The sequence below is a fragment of the Ascaphus truei genome, chromosome 17, assembly GCF_040206685.1.
Source record: "Ascaphus truei isolate aAscTru1 chromosome 17, aAscTru1.hap1, whole genome shotgun sequence".
In the NCBI taxonomy this organism is placed as follows: domain Eukaryota; kingdom Metazoa; phylum Chordata; class Amphibia; order Anura; family Ascaphidae; genus Ascaphus; species Ascaphus truei.
Genome location: NC_134499.1, coordinates 29,740,795 through 29,762,157, shown reverse-complemented (window position 1 = coordinate 29,762,157; position 21,363 = coordinate 29,740,795). Strand labels below are relative to the sequence as shown.

Sequence of the window (21,363 nt, the reverse complement as noted above, 5' to 3'; positions counted from 1 at the left end):
CCCATCTCTGTTTACGGGACGTGAATATCCAAAATTCACCGGATTTGGTAATGAGAGAAGGTTCCGCACAATACAGGTCTCAGGCATTCAGACTAGGTTTTCCCAATCCAAAACCTCTGCTGCTCCCATAATTCAAGCATTGCTAGCATGTGTGTGTTTAAGCATGTTTCTGCATTAACACAGGATGGTAGGTCACGAGTTTTACAAGCTTCAGGACCACAGAGTGGATAGGACAGAGCCAGCTTAGAGTTTGGGTGGTTGTAGGAACAGGATGGAGAGGTAACCGGGAGAGCAAAGAGGGGAGGGAGACTGGGGGGTGGGGGGTAGAGAGAGCCAGAGGCGAAAAAGTCAAACAGAGAAACACTAATACAAACCATACGCTCCGACTCTTCAGCCCTTGTGGTTTTGATGGGATCTGAGCTGCCAGGGACGGACTTGGTCACTGCTGTTTTAAATAACAGCAATGAAGCCGTAATGGCTCTGAACGTTAGAAGCAGCATGTTGCAGAATGGCTTTCTGGGGAACGTTTGCTTCATGGAACATCATGCTTTCAGTTTGCCGGCTTAGTCACCGATATGTTGGACCAATCATCCGGGCATAACATTAAAGCTTTACATTATTTCATTAACTCACTGCTGGCATTGGAACAGTTCAAGGGGTTGTTCCCATTGGCAACATATATTAGAGTTCCAATGTGACTGTGTAATACAGTTCTTACGGCCAAGTGAGAGAAAAACAAAAAAGATAACACTAAGGTATTAACTATAAAGAAAGTCACTTTGTTGCACCCCACCGAATAGTAAATAATGATAAATACCTTTATTAATAAATGGGCTAATTAAAACATATCACTGTACAAGGAGAAGAGTGAATAAAATATACAGCGTGTAGGCATAAGTACCACCGATGTATCTTTCTGTGACTGGTTGAATAAAAATACCAGTGTAATTAAACCAAAATGATTGGACACTAAAGTTAATGAGTGTCACAATCACATAGTGAAGTGTGGCACGATAGTTGTAATAACAGTGGTACTGTTAATAAACGGGTCACATAACTCCCTAAGAGCGACCAAATTAAGTCAAATAAGGGAGAATATGCATAGAGATTAGTAAGCCAAGATAAATATAGCCTGGGTGGAAATAGCACTATACTGGTATAAAACTAGATGTTATGATCAGCCAGCCTAGATAAAGGTCATATGCCAGCAACCATTTGCCAATGTAAATGTATAGCATGTTACATATAGTTAGCAAACTGCCAATACATGAATAGACAGCATGCTGACCGTAGTAGTCAGTCACCGGTTAATATGACATGAGTAATTACCCCACTATCGGGGATAGACCACGTTGATGGTAGTGCCTCTCACAGGCGAAGATCAGATGAAGTATGGGCTACAGGCTAAATTTAACAATCTAAATATCTCAAATAACGGTGGATAGAAAACGCCTAGTATTCTAAAAACGGACCCATAGTGGCGTCTGATGTCACAATTGACGTGCCCGTATAATGAGAGAACAGTCAATGGCCTACAAATGTTCTGCCTCGTGTTAAGTAATTCACAGATGTATCTGGAAATGATGGGAGATCCAAGCTATAAGCGGAGAATAAGCATAACATCATAAAAATAAAAAAAAAGGGGTAAATCATTCTTAGTATCTTGTAATCATTAGTGGGGTCTATGCATCATCATAGGGAACAGTAGTATCCTGTGGCACTCAATACTGTTCTCTATTGAAGTCCATGGAGTGATTTCTGCTGCGGTTCCTCTTTGATCTACTGTATGCATCATAGTGCAAAAAGGACAACCCAGTTTTCTGTTCTGTAACAGTCCACTTGTAGTTGGTGCCGATGTTTTAGGCCGAAGGCTTAGGTTCCCAAATCTGAGCAGCACGTAAGGAACATTGAAAGGGAGAAAAAGAAAGATTTCATGTCATCCAAGTTTTGCAGAAATACAATAACGACCAAGGAATCAAACCAAGAACATGCCGTGCTTCAGAATTCTTTGTTAGGGAGGGGGGGGGAGGGGAGATTTTCTGTGTAAATATTGTTATTAGAAAATAAAACTTGTGGAATTATTGAGGGAGATTTGTTTTTTTCCCTGGGAGATCAGAATGGCGTAGACAAAACGGTCTGAAGCCTTAACGTGATTTTATTTTTCTTGGGAAGCACATGAAAAAAGCTTTGCCGTTACCTGCTGACAGCTGCAGAAATGGAAGGCGACTTAGAGCATGTGTTCATTGTAGTAGTGGCATCCTGCTGAATTACAGTAACGCAGCAATGTAATCCAAGTCTGAGAGGTGCATTACGCTGCACCAACACGTTGACGAGAGTATTCAGGTTTACTGTACACAGTAACAAAGTGCCATCAGCTGTAACAAACAAAACCAAATCTGGGTTTCTAAACATTGTCTAGCCCTGTGATTTGCAAACTTTTTATGGTTAAGGAGCCCTAAAATAATATTGTGACATTCTGGGGAACCCCAACCCTCTCTTATAGTGTGTCTGAGATCAGATGCATTGTAAATTCTTCTGCATTTGGTACAATTTTAGAAATTGCAGGGGATCCTTTAGTGGTGCCCGGGGAACCCCTGTTGAAAAACACTGGTCTAGCCTCTAGCTAAAGAACAAGTTCAGGGGTAATGTCACTGCGTTCCTTTTGCAGCACGGTGTCTCCGTCTAACCTTGTGCCTTAGGTCCCAAAATCGAATTGCAAAGTTTTGGGGACAGGGACTCCATGGGCCTCCAAAATTGTATGTACAGTGCTATGTTTGGTCTCTTTTATAACATTAAATGTTTTCTTCTTTTTCCTTTTAGTAACTGTGAATCGCTTTTGAGTCCCATTGGGAGAAAAGTGCTATATAAATAAAGTGCTTATTATTTAATATCACATCACATTCTCAGAGCTTTATAAGAAGAATATTATTATTAAGTCTACTATTTTTCCTGACTAATAACAGACCGTTGATGATCAGCAAGTAGATCATTCATGTCACTGAAATATGCTTGTGCTTGGCCCCTATAGTCTTATTTGATCTCTAGGTAGAGCAGCAATGCAGAATAATTCGGTACTTTGTGCCTCTATCGCAAGCCTTCTTCTGAGTTGGTAACAGTAAAGATAAGAGTTTAAGACACTGCACGCGCGCCTGGCGGCATGGCAGCGACTACAGCCGCGATCGGCGGTCTGCAGGGGGAGCGGCCATGACTAGGCATATCTGCCCTGCCATTGGCTGCGCGCCTCCACGTGACCGCGTTGCAGCACAGGAATACCAAATTCTTGTCTTCCCTGCCAGCGTACGAGTCGCAGCGCTTTGCATGCCCACACACACATGCGCCCACTGGGGCCTGCCCCATAGAGGGCTGTGTGTCGCGCACACTGTAGCGTGCGCCGCCGTGACTACTGGGGCCCTCCTCAGAGGGCTGTGCTGTGACGCGCATGCTGTAGCGTGCGCTACCGTGACTACTGGGGACTCGGCCTAAGAGAGCTTTCCTGGACCTCAGCCCCCTGAACAGAGGCTCGTTAAACTTCAAAAGTTTGTATTCCTTTTTGATTTGTTTACAGAATAAACCACGCCAGACTTCCCCGTAAAGTTTATAACAACTGTTTATCCTTTCCCATAAGAATTGGGCCCGCCGCGTTCGTTCCCTGACGGCAGTGTGTATTTTTTTTAGCATTGTAAATATTTGTGCAGTTTATATGAGGGTCTTTAGCAGATCAAACATTATTTGTGATATTTAAAATGCAAGACATAAGCAGCACTTGACGAGGAGGCTGCTGCTATATGTTGGCAGTGTAGGCTGGAGAGGCTGGAACAGGGAGGATGACGGGGTCATAGACGCAATGTTACATCTCTTCAGTGAAAGAAGGTGTAAGCTGGGGGTGGCCAACTCCAGTCCTCAAGGGCCACTAACAGGTCAGGTTTTCAGGATATCCCTGCTTCAGAACAGGTGGCTCAATCAGTGGCTCAGTCGAAGACTGAGCCACCTGTGCTGAAGCAGGGACTGATTGAGCCACCTGTGCTGAAGCAGGAATATCCTGAAACCCTGTTGGTGACCATTGAGGATTGGAGTTGGCCAACCCTGGTTTAAGCAGTGTATGGCAGGCCCCACTGGTATTGAAGAAGTTAATGGGAAAGACAGACAGTGGCGTTACCCCCTTGTTGTCATTGCAACTCAATACACACATGGCAAAATGTTTAAACTAAAACATAGGTGCCTTTCATTGTATTCTGTTTCATTCGTTTTCGTGGTGACGCATTGCTTTTCCTTCACTTCGTTGGGAAAACTTCCTGCGGTTTTCTTTCGGGGCGAAATACAAATGTCAGATTATTTGCTGGGAAGTGTAAAAATGCCCATAGTGTACTTTGGGGCTTATTCTTTGAAATGTGCTAGTCCCGTACTGACACGATCGCCCCTTTTTTGCATAAGATTCTTTGCCTCTGATCGCTACAACATCACAATCCCCGCAGTTTTGTTGTGTATTTGTATTCTGCTAACAATGAACGCAGCGCTTTACTAAAGGAACAATAAAGTACAGGAAATTCTAATAAAGAAGTGGCGCAAACGTGTGCGTGTGTGTGTGTGCGTGTGTGTGTGTGTGTGTGTGTGTGTGTGTGTGTGTGTGTGTGTGTGTGTGTGTGTGCGCGGGTGTGTGTCCCATCGCACCATCCTTGCATTTTTCATATTTTTAAAATGTTTTACCAGGAAGTAATACATTGAGTTACCTCTCGTTTTCCAGTATGTCCTGGGCATATTGCTCTCATCCACATTGGATCAAGTAGTGCTATCCGCTACATTTGTTACTATGAATGCAGACAGTTGAAAAGTGACTGCCTGTCCCGGAGAACTTACAATCTAATTCGATTTAATGTAGCACTTTTCTCCCAATAGCAATCTGCTGATCCTCCCTAATCCCCTCCCCAATCCACCCCCATCCTCTCCCCCCCCTGATTTTGTAATTTGGCTGTACACTTGATTAAAATCCTTCTGCAACTCCTGGAGTGTCTATAGATCAGGAGTGGCCAACTTCAGTCCTCAAGGGCCACCAACAGGTCAGGTTTTCAGGATATCCCTGCTTCAGCACAGGGGGGTCAATCAGTGGCTCAGTCATTGACCTGTTGGTGGCCCTTGAGGACTGGGGTTGGCCACCCCTGGTACATATCCATATCCAGAAAGGGACCGTTGGACCAACAAACGTGAAGCACAGTCAGACCTTGGACAATTTCGGTCAGCAGATGGAGCCAGAGTCTTGAATTTACGTTTGTTTTCGCCCCCAGCCTGCTAGAGAAGATGACATGGGACATGGAAGAGCCAGGGAGCCTTATACATTGCTGATCTCATATACTAGTATACAGGCATACCCCACATTAACGTACGCAATGGGACCGGAGCATGTATGTAAAGCGAAAATGTACTTAAAGTGAAGCACTACCTTTTTCCACTTATCGATGCATGTACTGTACTGCAATCATCATATATGTGCATAACTGATGTAAATAACGCGTTTGTAACAGGCTCTATAGTCTCCCCGCTTGCGCACAGCTTCGGTACAGGTAGGGAGCCGGTATTGCTGTTCAGGACGTGCTGACAGGCGCATGCGTGAGCTGCCGTTTGCCTATTGGGCGATATGTACTTACTCGCGAGTGTACTTAAAGCGGAGTATGCCTGTAGTCGTATATCCCACCTTGTCCTCCCCTACTTTCTTCTTACTGTGCTAAGTTTTTAAAGAAAACTACAGGAGATTAAATATGTATTATTCCTCTTGTATTTTTTTTGTTATTGCTCTAGAAATTTTGTGGCACAAATATATATATATATATATATATATATATATATATATATATATATATTAAAGCTGCATCAATAAAGGGGAATAAATACTGGGCTGTAAATAATTATTTGTTTTTAAGCTTAGAATGGGAGGTGGGTGATAAAGAACAGAAGTGAATTTGGAAGTGAAAATGTCCCTCTGTCTGCACTGGGAACACTGTTCCATGCTTCCACTACTCTTTTAGCAGAGACAGGCCGAAGTTCTGGAGGAGGTGACCCTCGGCAGAGGTCCTCTCATGTTACATCTGTATCTTCGCAATCATAATCAGCTAATGATTCTGCTTGTCACTGTCCTAGCAGCTACTTGCAGTAATATGATAAGCCTGGCTCAGCCATTCTGCATATTTCAGCTTTGCTCCCTGCTTGCGACTTCTAGTGTGAAAAACCGCCCTTAGAGATGAGGGCAGGGTCTTTCCACGAAAGCGGGAAAGAGTCCCGGTTAATGAGGAACAGTTGAGAGACGGATGCTCCCCCGTGGGGGCCATCGGGCCCTGTCTACATGCCAAGATGCTGTGGGGACAAGCATCGATGCCCATGTAAATATGATATATTTCAGAGAGTTATTAATGGGCCAGTGAGTCAGCGGGGGAGGGAATGTTGAGTTATTATGAATGTACTCGTGCATCACTTAATGTGCTAGTGCCTCTTCGCCCTTGTGAAAGTGGCATACTCCACATGACACACTTGGCTTTGCTATACATGACCTTTTATAGCAGTGAAGCCAATGACCCCTTCGGCACCAGAAAAGCCTGGGATCGCAACACAATGCCTTGGAAGCCCCACTGGGGACATCCACCAGTAACAAATGATAGTCAAAAGCAGGGACCATGCCCATCACTGAATAAGGCTGCATCCAGAGAAAAGCTGGCAGGGGCAGCTGCTCTATGCCAGTATGCTACAGAGAGAGGCATCTGAGGCACGATAACAATAGGACAGGGGTGGTCAACAGGTCAGGTTTTATGGGTGTCCTTAAAACCTGACCTGTTGGTGGCCATTGAGGACCGGAGTTGGCCACTCCTTATTTATCGGAGCCTCGGATTGCCTAGGACAGCCAGCAATTTTCTTATTCCTTAGAACCATCGCTGCCTCCTGGGGCACTACAATGGCGCGGCTACAGTTCGTGACATCATTAGGAAATTCTGTACGGCTACCACGAACAACTGTGCATTTCCTTGTTCGCCGGCCTAATAAAAAGCACAGTATGCCTGCGTGAAAGGAGTTAGACGCTTTTACAACAGAGCTGAAGTCAAGCCAAGACCGCTTCTACAATGTCTCCCTTTAATCAGGTTAATCCCATATGTTGTGATCAACAAGGGACCTCCCAGCCTTAATAAGGTGTTAAGTGCAAGGTCAGTGCATGTCAGTCTATAAAATACCAGCCCAGAAAAGACAATGACAAGTTAGAATGGCGTGTTTATTGAAAGTGTATGGAAGCTATTATGCACATGTGGTTATAATGCTGCTTCTTAACTGGCTGTCTTAACCTCTTCACTGCCAGAGGAGTAACCCAAATATGCCTTCCACCATTCTTACCGAATGCACGGCACCTTAACAAGTCCCTACCATGTGGAATGTGTTGGGTTTGGTGGACTTGGGTTTTTGTAAACCTATTGGGCATGTCTTAAATTATGAAACAAACCAAATGTTACCCAAGTTGTTCCATCACCGAGGGCTTTCACTTGATTGTAAAACCAATCTATATTTTGCCAAGTGGAGATTTGAACCACTTTGCAGCTGGAGAGGCCCGTAAAGCTTTGGTTTGTAAAGCGTTGGCAGTCCTTCCTGCACACAATGCGGTTTAATTGTCAGTCTCTCCGTACAATAAAGTAACTGTGTACATGGTTAGTGATATTTATCCGTCACACAGCAATAATCTCAAAAAGACACCGATTGAACGATCCGTTATAGAAGTGCGGGACATTTTCATGCACCCGGCCTCCTGCCCGCTTCAGTAAATAAGGGGGAGAGTGCATGATGATGGGGAGCTGCAGCGGTTATTCATGTACCGATGTCAGTGACACAGCTCGCTGGGGTGTTCTCTGTAATTCGTTTCATCTCTCCCAACGTAGAAGTAAAATTTACAATCCCGGCACAGACCTTTCGCTGTAAGTCCTGTAACTCATCCTCTTATCCAGGGTTTTTTTTAAATATTTTTTTTTAATCTGCGGCAACACTATTTCATTAGCCGGCATACAGTAATAATTAGTTCAGCTACGATGCCAAAGAACAAAAGCCCCCACTCTCTCTCTTTAATTTCGAGCTCTTGGCCTCTTTTTGATCAGTCTGAACACATCTGGGATCTTTGGGAGAAGCAGAAAGAAAAATGCAGAAACATTCTGGTAAAGGAAACTCCCACAAATCTGATTTACTGCCTTTCCGAGACATTTTGCTGTAATTAAAATCCCCGGGGAATGTGGATCACGGACATTATGATTTGTTGACACATGATATTGTATTTGTTACGTCGGCGTGCCAAGGTGCGCTGCGCACATTTTGATTCACTTGTATCAGAGAGATTTTTGGAGCAGTTAGGGGAGGAGTTATAGTGTTAGGTTATAGGAGCCGTTAGGGGAGGAGTTATAGTGTTAGGTTATAGGAGCAGTTAGGGGAGGAGTTATAGTGTTAGGTTATAGGAGCAGTTCGGGGAGGAGTTGTAGTGTTAGGTTATAGGAGCAGTTAGGGGAGGAGTTATAGTGATCGGTTATAGGAGCAGTTAGGGGAGGAGTTATAGTGATCGGTTATAGGAGCAGTTAGGGGAGGAGTTATAGTGTTAGGTTATAGGAGCAGTTAGGGGAGGAGTTATAGTGATCGGTTATAGGAGCAGTTAGGGGAGGAGTTATAGTGTTAGGTTATAGGAGCAGTTAGGGGAAGAGTTATAGTGTTAGGTTATAGGAGCAGTTAGGGGAGGAGTTATTGTGATCGGTTATAGGAGCAGTTAGGGGAGGAGTTATAGGAGCAGTTAGGAGAGGAGTTATAGTGTTAGGTTATAGTAGCAGTTAGGGGAGGAGTTATAGTGATCGGTTATAGGAGCAGTTAGGGGGAGAGTTATAGTGTTAGGTTATAGGAGCAGTTAGGAGAGGAGTTAGTGTTAGGTTATAGTAGCAGTTAGGGGAGGAGTTATAGTGTTAGGCTATAGGAGCAGTTAGGGGGAGTTATAGTGTTAGGTTATAGTAGCAGTTAGGGGAGGAGTTATAGTGTTAGGTTATAGGAGCAGTTAGGGGAGGAGTTATAGTGATCGGTTATAGGAGCAGTTAGGGGAGGAGTTATAGTGTTAGGTTATAGGAGCAGTTAGGGGAGGAGTTATAGTGTTAGGTTATAGGAGCAGTTAGGGGAAGAGTTATAGTGTTAGGTTATAGGAGCAGTTAGGGGAGGAGTTATAGTGATCGGTTATAGGAGCAGTTAGGGGAGGAGTTATAGTGATCGGTTATAGGAGCAGTTAGGGGAGGAGTTATAGTGTTAGGTTATAGGAGCAGTTAGGGGAGGAGTTATAGTGATCGGTTATAGGAGCAGTTAGGGGAGGAGTTATAATGTTAGGTTATAGGAGCAGTTAGGGGAAGAGTTATAGTGTTAGGTTATAGGAGCAGTTAGGGGAGGAGTTATAGTGATCGGTTATAGGAGCAGTTAGGGGAGGAGTTATAGTGATCGGTTATAGGAGCAGTTAGGGGAGGAGTTATAGTGTTAGGTTATAGGAGCAGTTAGGGGAGGAGTTATAGTGATCGGTTATAGGAGCAGTTAGGGGAGGAGTTATAGTGTTAGGTTATAGGAGCAGTTAGGGGAAGAGTTATAGTGTTAGGTTATAGGAGCAGTTAGGGGAGGAGTTATTGTGATCGGTTATAGGAGCAGTTAGGGGAGGAGTTATAGGAGCAGTTAGGAGAGGAGTTATTGTGTTAGGTTATAGTAGCAGTTAGGGGAGGAGTTATAGTGATCGGTTATAGGAGCAGTTAGGGGGAGAGTTATAGTGTTAGGTTATAGGAGCAGTTAGGAGAGGAGTTAGTGTTAGGTTATAGTAGCAGTTAGGGGAGGAGTTATAGTGTTAGGTTATAGGAGCAGTTAGGGGGAGTTATAGTGTTAGGTTATAGTAGCAGTTAGGGGAGGAGTTATAGTGTTAGGTTATAGGAGCAGTTAGGGGAGGAGTTATAGTGATCGGTTATAGGAGCAGTTAGGGGAGGAGTTATAGTGTTAGGTTATAGGAGCAGTTAGGGGAGGAGTTATAGTGTTAGGTTATAGGAGCAGTTAGGGGAAGAGTTATAGTGTTAGGTTATAGGAGCAGTTAGGGGAGAAGTTATAGTGATCGGTTATAGGAGCAGTTAGGGGAGGAGTTATAGTGATCGGTTATAGGAGCAGTTAGGGGAGGAGTTATAGTGTTAGGTTATAGGAGCAGTTAGGGGAGGAGTTATAGTGATCGGTTATAGGAGCAGTTAGGGGAGGAGTTATAGTGTTAGGTTATAGGAGCAGTTAGGGGAGGAGTTATAGTGATCGGTTATAGGAGCAGTTAGGGGAGGAGTTATAGGAGCAGTTAGGGGAGGAGTTATAATGTTAGGTTATAGGAGCAGTTAGGGGAGGAGTTATAGTGATCGGTTATAGGAGCAGTTAGGGGAGGAGTTATAGGAGCAGTTAGGGGAGGAGTTATAGTGTTAGGTTATAGTAGCAGTTAGGGGAGGAGTTATAGTGATCGGTTATGGGAGCAATTATAGGAACATTTACAGTAGGAGTTATATGGAGTGGTTATAGGAGTAGTTAGGGGAGAAGTTATAGTGATCAGTTATAGGAGTATTTAGAGTAGGAGTTATAGGGAGCGGTTATAGGAGGAGTCAGGGGAGGAGTTATAAGGAGTAGTTAGGGGAGGAGTTATAATATCCGTTAAGGGAGGAGTTATAGGAGCAGTGAGTTTACGTCTGTAAATGGTGCCCTTTTCCCAGGGTCGCCAACAGTGGGTAGAGTATGGGGGATGGGCCATTTCTTCTGCCAGACTCACTAACCCATGCTCCCCATCCTGCGGTGCCAGGCTCTGGCTGCACCCCCCTCGCCTCCTGCTTAACAAACGGCACCTGTCCGGCTCAACCAATGCACCCACTTCACACCTCCACCTTCCCGCTCAACAAATTCGGTCTCCCCACTCGGTAGATGCCGTCCGAGGTACAGATCTTGGTCCTGGATACCCCGGAAGCCTGATAGTGGGCCTGCATTATTTACCTCTGCCAGGTGTGAAGATGCATTATCACAGGACGTACAGAACATATTGGCTTTATTCATACACCCTAAGAATGCCAAAACTGCGGCGATCCTGACAAAGTTCTAATACTTTTTGTTGTTGTTGAGAAAAGCTTAAATGATTCAAAGCGCCCCTTTTATTTTTATACGAAAACATTGATCTCCACAAATAAGAAAACTACTGGAGGTAATCAGTGCGAGGCACATGATCAGGAGAAGCAAAGGTAACTTTGCAATTTAAATAATAATTTAAAAAAAAAAGCTTTCAAATAAAATATTTGAATCTTTTTGGTTCAGTCCCCAAATCACCCTAGTGAAATAAATACAAACTTCTCCGTTGGGGGGGGGGGCGGGGGGCTCACTCAACGGCACACAAATAAAAGTACAGATCACAGCAGACTACATAATAAATATTTGTTAAAGATCAGCTTCAAGTTGAGATTGGTCTATATCTCATACGTATGAGTTTCTAATAGGTCAAGGTGGAAGATGGCGACCTTCCAGTGACCTCCAGTCTCTGCTTTCAGTTGCTCCTGTCCACCTCCATTAACAAAACCGAAATAACCCAACATACGGGACAGAAGATCACTTAATACCGCAGCGAGCAAGCAGGCAGCCTCTGGGGCGCTGTACCTTAATCTCCCTATCCACACGACGCTCATTTTAATTTGCAAAATTGAGCCCAGGTTGAGTGCAGTAAAGCCTGAGTTGGGTAAATATTCATGCACCACTGATCTAACGTTGTCTCCATTTCATTTCTGAGATTGGGTGAATTACCTTCCCCGGCCGGCGTATATTCACAGGCTGATTCCTATTTAAGATAGGTAGCTACTCTCACACAAACTACCTGACACGAAGCAAACAAAAATGTATTTTTAGAATGGTTGTTCGTGCCCGAGGGCAGGCACATTATGGAATGCAGGGAAGGGGGTAACTGCGAAGAAGGGGCCTTTGCATTATTAGAATGGAAAGTCGGGGCCAAAATTGTTGACTATGTAGTTGGAGCCAATCTTACCCATCTTGACGCACACATTAAAGCATTTGTGCGAGTTTATGCATTGGTAGGATGCTTCCCCCTCCCCCCATTTATAATGCATCATGCTAGATCTAAGCTGGTATTAGCCCAGTTTCAACGTAGAAACTTGCGTCAAATGCACGAAACTTGATAGAAAGAAGGGCTTATGTATATTTGATCTACAAGCTGAAGCACAGCATAGGATATTGATGATGCACTGAATGGCGTTAATAAAAAAAATCAAAGCACAAAAGTCTCCTCGGACCTCAAGACAAGAATAAAGTCTCGCAGAGCTACCCATATACTTCCAAAAATAGAACAACACTACGGTAATAAATTAGAATTTGTTTTTTTTTTTCATTGACAACACGAGTAATAATAAAAAAAGTTAATTATAGTGGGAAGTACAACAACATCCAGCCAATTATAATCAAAACAATCAAATAGCTGTATAAGACAACCGAGCTATAAATAAGTGAAAAAAACCGTAAGGTACTTGGACCCCTTCAGGGCCCGTTCCCACGGGACTGGCTGAAGAAGACACTACAAGAACTTTCTACTAAAAACCCTATTTGTAGGGAGTCTAATGGAAGTACCACGGTCCGTTAGTGTCACGTGGGAAGGGGTCTGTTACCATGAAGCGTTGCCCCCCTTTGTATATTATTTTTATACTTGTTTTTTGCCTCTATTTTTCGATTGTGCCACCTCCCTCCCTTTGGGTACATAGATGTTATATTTGCTGTTTTGTCTGTTCCATCTATTGGATACTAACATGACCTCATTCTAATGTGTATCTCTGGCTATCTGTTCAAGTCGTGGATAAGTATCCTACTGTACTTCTTTTCCCTTATCATTTACAACTTGGTTGTCTTATACCATTATCTGATTGTTTTGATTGTAATTGGCTGGATGTCATACAGATGCAGCGGCTGTTATTCGAACAAATCACGGAGCCGTTTTCGTGTGCGCTGCTGTATTCCACGCGGCATTAACGCGGCCAATCACCCCATGCACTCGTGTTTATCGCGGTTGCTTTGTTTGAATTTCATGGATTCTGTTTCGTATCCGGGGCAGAAATGAATGAATCTTAATGTACTGCACTGTGCTACTGTGTCAATGTCAGTGTTTAACACTGAAATGCCATTTTCTGCACTCGCGTCTTAAGGCGAGAAGGTCGGAAGAAATCACGCGCCATGACTTGGGTATTCCGAGGTATACAACGCGTGAAGTGTTCGAATAACGCCCGCTGCATCTGTACTTTCCGCTATAATTATTTACTTTTTATTCTTACTAATGTGTTGTCAATTAAACATATTTCTACTTTATTACCATAGTGTTGTTCTATTTTGGGGGATTTTTTGGTACCTCTGTGAGACTGTATTCTTGTCTTGAATGCTGATGTCACTTTTATGTTTGGTGTATCATTTAGGATTTAGGCATTCCTTATGTTGATGTGCACCTATTTCAGTTGTGATCTTTGATCTTTTTTAGTGTTTGGGTATTGTATTGTATTGCATTGTATGTCTTTATTTATATAGCGCCATTAATGTACATAGCGCTTCACAGTAGTAATACACGTGGTAATCAAATAAATAACAGATAATATAAATAACAGATCATGGGAATAAGTGCTTTAGACATAAAAGTAACATTAAGGAAGAGGGGTAGTGGTGTTTGCTTTAGAATTTGCTTTTCTGTCTGAAGCACTTATTCCCATGACCTATCAGTTATATTATTTGTTATTTATATGATTGTCGCGTATTACTACTGGGAAGCGCTATGTATTAATGGCGCTATATAAATAATGACATAAAATAAAATAATTTAATCCAGTTATACAGTCTTAAAATATATATATATAAATATATATATATATATACTGTATATATTTATATTATAAATAAAAATCTGGAACATATGAGAACTTTTGGGAGATTTGGGTCCCTTGGACTATTTCCACCCACTCATAACTACTTATATATACAAATAATGATGTGGTTTGTTTTACCTTTAATGCAGAAATTTTAAAGTAAAATTTAAGTTAGTGGATTTTACTATTTAATGTTTTTTTTAAATAAATATATATCATTTTTTTTAAAAATAGTAATCTCCACTAAGTTAAATTTTACTTTGCAATTTCTGCGCCAAAGGTAAAACAAACCACGTAATTATTTGTATATATAAGTAGTTATGAGTGGGTGGAAACAGTCTAAGGGGGGGAGGGGAGGGGGCTCATCTGTTTCCTGTGGCTGTAAGAATGAGACATATTAATCTTTGATCATTTTCCGTTTATGTTTGGAATAGCCATACTTACATGTAGGAGTGAAGAGTGTAAGCAGTCACTCAAAACCTATTCACGGCCAGAGAGGCAGGCATGCAATGTAAGTGCATCAAACGCGGTGTGCCCATCCGGTAAATGTTACGTCTCACATTTTCTGTCCCACCGTTCTGCATTCTGGAATTTCCCAAGGAATGTAACGGGTCTTATTCGGCTTCCTTCCTTTCTTTCTTTACGCTGACTGTTTCATTTTTTGGTGAATTTAAAAAAAAAAAAAAAAAATGTTTTCCTTTGCCAAATATTCCCACTGAATTACATGACTCTTTTTGTTGCAATCCTATTAATGTATTAGAGTGCTACATTAACGCTGCTAAGTGCACGTAAATGTGCAATTATTTTCGCTCGTTAATTGTGGTTTGTAATGAGCCCCAGGGAAGAGTTTGTGCATTATTTGGTTGCTTAATTAATGAACGTTACTTGAACACTGCCAGGACTTCCACGATGCTTGTGTTGTTGTTGTGTTGTTGTGTTGTTGTTGTGTTGTTGTATAGCATAACGCCTGACACTCGCCGATCATAACCCTTCCTATGGCACTGCACTAGGGGCCATGGAACAGCCATCTGTCGCAAAGCACTAGGGCTCAGAGACATTAGGCCTCGTCAAGTGTGGCGCTGGGCGGGCGCGCTCACGCTCGCCACGATGAGACACATTGTGACAATGTGTGTGGCCAGCCTGTGCGGGCGGGCGCTCCTGCTCGGTGCTTAGCTGCTTGCCGTGCAAGCAAATTTGAGTTTGCTGCTTGCAAGCGCGTCACGTGAGCGGTTCGCCCAATGAGGGCGAACCAGCTCCGTGACGTCGTGGCCGCGCCCCCAGACGCGCGCGCACTTAGCCGGCCACGAATCGCTTGGCCGAGCAGGGCGCAGCGCACGAGCGCCTGCGCGCCCGTTCCTGGCCAAGGCCTTACAGATATGCAGAAGCTGGCACAATTCCATCTGAACGCACAGGACACTTACGTGTGTGTGTGTGTGTGTGTGTGTGTGTGTGTGTGTGAGTGTGTGAGTGTGTGAGTGTGTGAGTGTGTGAGTGTGTGTGTGTGTGTGTGTGTGTACACAGCCGGCACTCCAATTGTTGCAATACACAGTAGGTGCATGTCCCATAACAGATAAATAAGCATACGATACCGTTTGCATGGGAATCAGCAGACAGCACTCGGGGTTAGATGGTTGAAAATATATATTGAAGATAAACAAGACACAAATCGCCAATGTTTTGGCCCCGCAAACGGGACCTTCCTCAGGGTGGTGCAGTGAAGGAACAGCATGCCCATACTAATATATCCCCAACCCCAGGTGCACCAGTGTGGATTAGCAAAACAACACAATCAAAATCAATTAAAATGCCCAAAAGCCCGCCACACTTGCCTAGTTAGGCACTCTAATGTGCTGATGCCGAGTGAGCCACTGATTTGAACCTCCTGTGCTGAAGCAGGGATATCCTAAAAATCTGACCGGTTGGTGGCCCTTGAGGACTGGAGGTGGCCCTTGAGGACTGGAGTTGGCCCCCCCTGATACAAGAGGTAGATTCCACCACTTATGCGCTTATTTATATGCAAGAACTAGTATCCCACTGGCCACATACAGTACAACATGACAATGTGTCAAACAGGCAGTTTAAATGAATTGCTTTAAGAATGTCAGGAAAAGCCCATGTAGTCGGCCTGTGAAAACGGGACGCTTTACAAAGTCTCCGATTGATTGTGGTTTACCAGTACTGCTCCCTGGAGCTCTGACTCCGTATCAAACTTCATTAATAAGTAGCTTTCTCTTGTGAATAATACTTCCCATCCTGTCTGTTGGGCCGACTGTGACAGGGAATGAAGTGTGTGTGTGTGTGTGTGTGTGTGTGTGTGTGTGTGTGTGTGTGTGTGTGTGTGTGTGTGTGTGTGTGTGTGTGTGTGTGTGTGACTTAGATTTTCTAAAACCGTTGGCATTGGCCGTCCCTGATGTTGTGCTGTTTATCTTAATTATCTGACAAAGATCTGTTGTAATTGTAACCACAGCTTAGACAGCAAAAGCTGTGTCCCTTTACATGCTACACTCCAGCGACTGATAAACGGAATAAATCATTCATAGTCTCTTCCTGGGGACGAGAGTCTTGCAGACAGGGCGGCAGGTACATTTCCCTTGTGTGCAGGTGGGACTTTGCCAAGTTGACCAGACCTGAACAGTCCAGGTTCTTGGCTTGTGGCAAGAGGTACTATTATTCACTCTGGGCAAGTCTGTCAAGTATCATGTTTTCAGTCCCTTTTGCAGGGTCCCTGTCAGGCTTTGTCCCCGGTGGCCGCGGCTCTGCGTGAGACGGCGTGCACGCCGCACACAAAGTACGGCCCTTTGTGGTTCAGGCCCCAGCCGGCGTGTGTACGGGCGCACGATGCGCGACCGTCGTTGCCAAAAGACAAGATTTTTGTCTTTTGGTGCGGCAGCCGAGCGTGGGCCACATCGCGGTTCAGCCAATGAGGGTGAACCAGCCGTGTGACGTCATGGCCGCGCCCTCGCCACGCCCCCTCCCCCCCTGTCGCGCAATACCTGAAGTCCATCAGATTGCTCTGATCCAGGGAATGAGCGCCGCCAGGCACCCCGTCGCGTGTGCAACGCGCTGGGGCTGTAGCCCAACTCATTTCAAGGAAGCTTTACACATTCATATATTTTCACACTATTTATCTTAAGTTTGTTAGTGCTGTCAATCAGGCACAATATTACAAGGCATCGCAATACTCTCATTTGTATGAAATGTAAGTGCATGCTTAAGTTTGTTGATTCGTTGTTCGTTTCTATAATGGGACTATGGCTCCCTTATTAGGGCATGGGTTCAAAGTCACTGTGCAATCAACTTCAATTGGGGAATAAAGCCCTCTGTCACAACATACATTTTGTAGTATGTCTATTTATTGGGAGGGGCAGGAAACGGGGAGGTCGTTGGCAGAATAAAATAAGTAATAATCTAAGAGACTACGTGGTGAGCAAGGTGATCAGAAATAATCAAGCTTCATATCAATGTATAACTTTTAGAAACAACTTGTTGGACGGCTCCAATTAGAAAATAAATATTTAATATGTTTGTAGGAATTACTATGTTATAACATCAAGAAATAAAAATAAACTGAAAAGAGAATACATTATTTGTTGCATTTTTAAACATTCGTTGTTTAAGAAGGTTATGATTTCCGCTCAACACTTTTTATTTTTTTAGCTGACCTTTTATATGCACTCAGCGTAAAGTTTGAATGTGGCACTAAGGGGTCCATGTTAACATGGATTTAAAGGTGACAGTGTGCATGCCCTTTCCCAGAATCCCTAGCTGCAGTGGAAGCATTGCATGCTAAGAGGTAATGGTGGATAGCAGGAGTGCAGACCTGTCTGGGACATGTGAATGTGCTCACAAGTGATATTTGCAAATGAAATGTGGCACTAAATAAGTTTACATCTCTTTCTCCCCAAATAGGTGACTAAGAAGGTGAAGAGCATGCAAATGTTTCACAAGCCCGTGATCAGTGCCATGCAGGGAGACCGGCTGGGCATCTGTGTGACTCAGTTCGATCCCAAGCTGCTGGAGAGAGGACTTGTGTGTACCCCTGAGTCTTTGCACACCATCCACGCGGCCATAATATCTGTCACCAAGATCCCATATTTCAAAGGATCTCTTCACACCAAGGCCAAGTTCCACATCACCGTCGGTCACGAAACCGTCATGGGAAAGGTGATGTTCTTCAGCCTCCCCCCAGCCCACTTCAACCACGAAACGTCTGCCAACAGTTTTGATTTTGGAAAGGAGTATCTGTACCAGGAATGCTACATCGCCAAGGACCCCAAGACCTCAGAGCAGGAGAAAGTAGATAGCCAGCAGGGGGGCGAGACGCTACCTAAGCAGCAATGGGCCTTGCTGGAATTTGAGAAGCCGGTTACCTGCCCCACGCTGTGCCTGGTCATCGGGTCCAAACTGGACACGGATATTCATGCCAACACCTGCAGACTTGCTTTTCACGGGGTGTTACTGGAAGGTGTGGAAGATAAGAGCTATTCTGAGAGCTTCCTTCCCAAGCTAAAAGTCTTCAAGCTAAAGCACAAGGAAGGCCAGGCGGAGAGGGTAAGAAGAGCTAGTTACTATATACTGTATGACCCACGGTTTATGTTGATTGGAAGCTGCACAGACAGTTAATGCCATATTATAGTAAATTGTGGCGGTGAACCGGAAGACATCTTCCGTTGCTGGAAGAGAACGTATCTTCTGGGCCTGGAAGGTGTCCCATGGAATACCACCTTTGTTAGTCAGTAAACAGCTGTCTTATGGCCAACAGGAGAATCCTCACTGGCAGCAAAAACAATAATTTGTTACGTAGTGTTAAAGTATATCAGGGGTCCCCAACCTTTTTGTGCTGTAGTGCAGGGGCGCACAAAGTTTCCTTCATGCGCCCGCCCTGTCTCCTCTCCCCTCCGGCTCCCCCCCTCCCCCGCGCGGCTTGTGACGTCACATGATCCCGCTGATGCCGGGTTGCCATGGAGATGCGTTGCTGGAAGGCAAGGTAAGTAAAAATCGTGCGATCCCCGGCATTTATTTTAAATGCCTTCGGGGAAGTGCGGGGGCCTCTGTAACAGCCGCGCCCCCCTCCAGAAAATCTCGCACCCCTGCTCTAGGGCACACTTGAGAGTTCAGGAGAGAGTTGCAGGCACCAACCAATTAACAAGTACGCACACACACACACATGAAGTACACTTACCTCGGGGGGAGACCTCAAGTGCCCGCACAGAGCAGCTGTCGGCAAGCTACAGGTAGCTCGCGATCGACGCGTTGGAGACTCCTGATCTACACCGTATTATCAACTGGTTGACCAGTCGGTCGCGGGTACCCACGAAAGGCTTGGTGGGTGCCAGTGTTGGAGACCCCTGGTATTTGCAGCTCAGTATATAGACTTTTTCACTCGCCAAGGTCACTGGACGGCTCCCCCATCTTAATAACGGGTTCTTTCTCAGTGTTTGGAAGGGCTTAAAAGACAAACGTGAGATGAAGAAGGGAAGACGGTCACCGGTTGTAATATTATAGCTTTCCCAATAATGTGTTTTGGACCTTTCATATTTATAGAGAAGAATCTTTAGGCTGCGAGAGGAGTGAATGCTCATACTTTATATAATGCAACCTTTTCATTCTCGGGGAGACAGAATAAGCAATGACGCTATCATGCCTTGTGCTCCAGCCTTTAACTCTTTTGCTGCCTGACAGGCCAGTAACACATGGCGTTATGAACAAAGTCTTGCCTTTTCGGTATCTTCGCAGACTCATTCATGTCTGCTCAGAGTAAGCCAAATAACTCTGTGCCCTTGTGGGAGATAATGTATTATTTATTGATTTATTGGCAGTCACAGGGAGGGCAAACGGAGCCTGAAGTTCCTACAAGAGATTAAAGCAGGTTTTTATTTATTTTTTTACAAGCACTTTACAAGCAGAGACTGGTGCACGGTCTTATTATGAGAACAGAGCAGTGAGACAAGGTGTGCCAGGTTCCCAGGTATTCATATTATCTGGCGTCCCAGGGTTTGGGACTTAGGGCAGGGCACCTGACCCTTTCGTGATCCAGGAGCGTCGGCTCTGTGGATGCCCCACCAACAGGGGGTGTTGTCGCCAATCATTGTCTAATACATCTATTCTAGACCAAGGGTGGGAAACTCGAGTCTTCAAGGGCCATTACAGGTCAGGTTTTCAGGATTTCCCTGCTTCAGCACAGGCAGCTCAATTAGTGTCTCAGTCGAACAAGTCAATCTGATTGGGCCACCTGTGCTGAAGCAGGGTTATTCTTAATACCTGGTCTGTTGGTGGCCCTTGAGGACTGGCGTTGGCCAGCTCTGATCTACAGTATACAAGTGGTTGGCTCTAGAGGACGCTCAAGCGTGTCTTAAAGGTTTTTTTTTAGCAATAAGGTTTATTTGTTTGTTTCTCGTCGGATAGTTTGTTGGCCCAATACACCTCCCTCTGTCCTGGACATGTTCAACATAGATAAACAAATACAAGTAATATCTGTAGTTAGGAAATTGGTTTATACACGTATGGGGAATCCGCAAGGCGGCTTTTACATTTTATTTTTATTGTTTATGGAAACACAGACATTTGTCTATGGTAATAATAATAAGTTTATTTCATATAGCCCTTTTCGCCCAGTGGGACTCAAAACGCGTCAGTTACAGCGAGCGGTTCGCGACATTGTACATGGGATTTTTACAGACACCGTAGATAATATTTACACTTCCAAAACAAGCGCACTTCATAAGATTGTCCTGCCAGCTGATTCATTATGTGGCATAATTTGCATAGAAACATGATTGGCAATTCCAAAAGTCTTTTTTTGCCGCCATTTTGTTACAGGGCGGGAGGACGGTGTTCCCCTGAACCAAACGCCACTTTTTTTCAGCTCCAGGCTTCCGAGATATCTTACCGGTGCGGTTACCGGTTTTAAATCTGCACAGGGGAAACCAATGGTTGCAATATCGCGGACCAATAGGAAGCTACCACATCATCGGTTTCAGCTTCCTATTGAACGGCTATTTAAATCCCTTTTATAAAAAAACCCCGGGAGTCACTTCATCAGTAAGTATCTCAAGAAGCAGGGGGTTCGTGGAGCTGAAAGTAGTGTGGTTCAGCGCTGGAGGACGCCTCGCTTCCAGTCCGGCAAACAAATGGAGGTTAGTTGGGGTGGATCGCTCCTTTAAACCTCTTTGAGAAGTTTAAGGATATTGCTGATGTTTTTCTCTGAAACCTACTGATCCTGAATCTTCATCAGGGATAATGAACCAGGAAGATGCTATAAACCAGGGGTGCGCAAACTGGGCGGGGGGGGGGGGGGGCTGCGAGATTTTCTGTGGGCTACAGAAGCCCCGCGCTTCTCCAGAGGCATTTAAATTAAATGCCGGGGATCACACGAGGCCTCTGTAACTTTACTTACCAAAACTTTCCAGCATCGCGTCGCCATGGAAACCCTGGC

At 44.4% G+C, this 21,363-nt stretch overlaps 1 protein-coding gene across 14 annotated transcripts in view; it reads left to right on the top strand.

Annotated features, from left to right (window-relative positions):
• The window catches only part of EEFSEC (eukaryotic elongation factor, selenocysteine-tRNA specific), a 137,548-nt gene that overhangs the window by 42,203 nt on the left and 73,982 nt on the right, over positions 1–21,363 (top strand). For all 14 annotated transcript variants that reach the window (XR_012788608.1, XR_012788609.1, XR_012788605.1 and 11 more), the window contains one exon: positions 17,838–18,479. Coding sequence is in view for 7 of the 14 variants with exons in the window: in XM_075574562.1 (XP_075430677.1) it covers positions 17,838–18,479 (642 nt within the window). In the remaining 7 variants the exon portion in view is untranslated. The remainder of the gene's footprint in view (positions 1–17,837; positions 18,480–21,363) is intronic.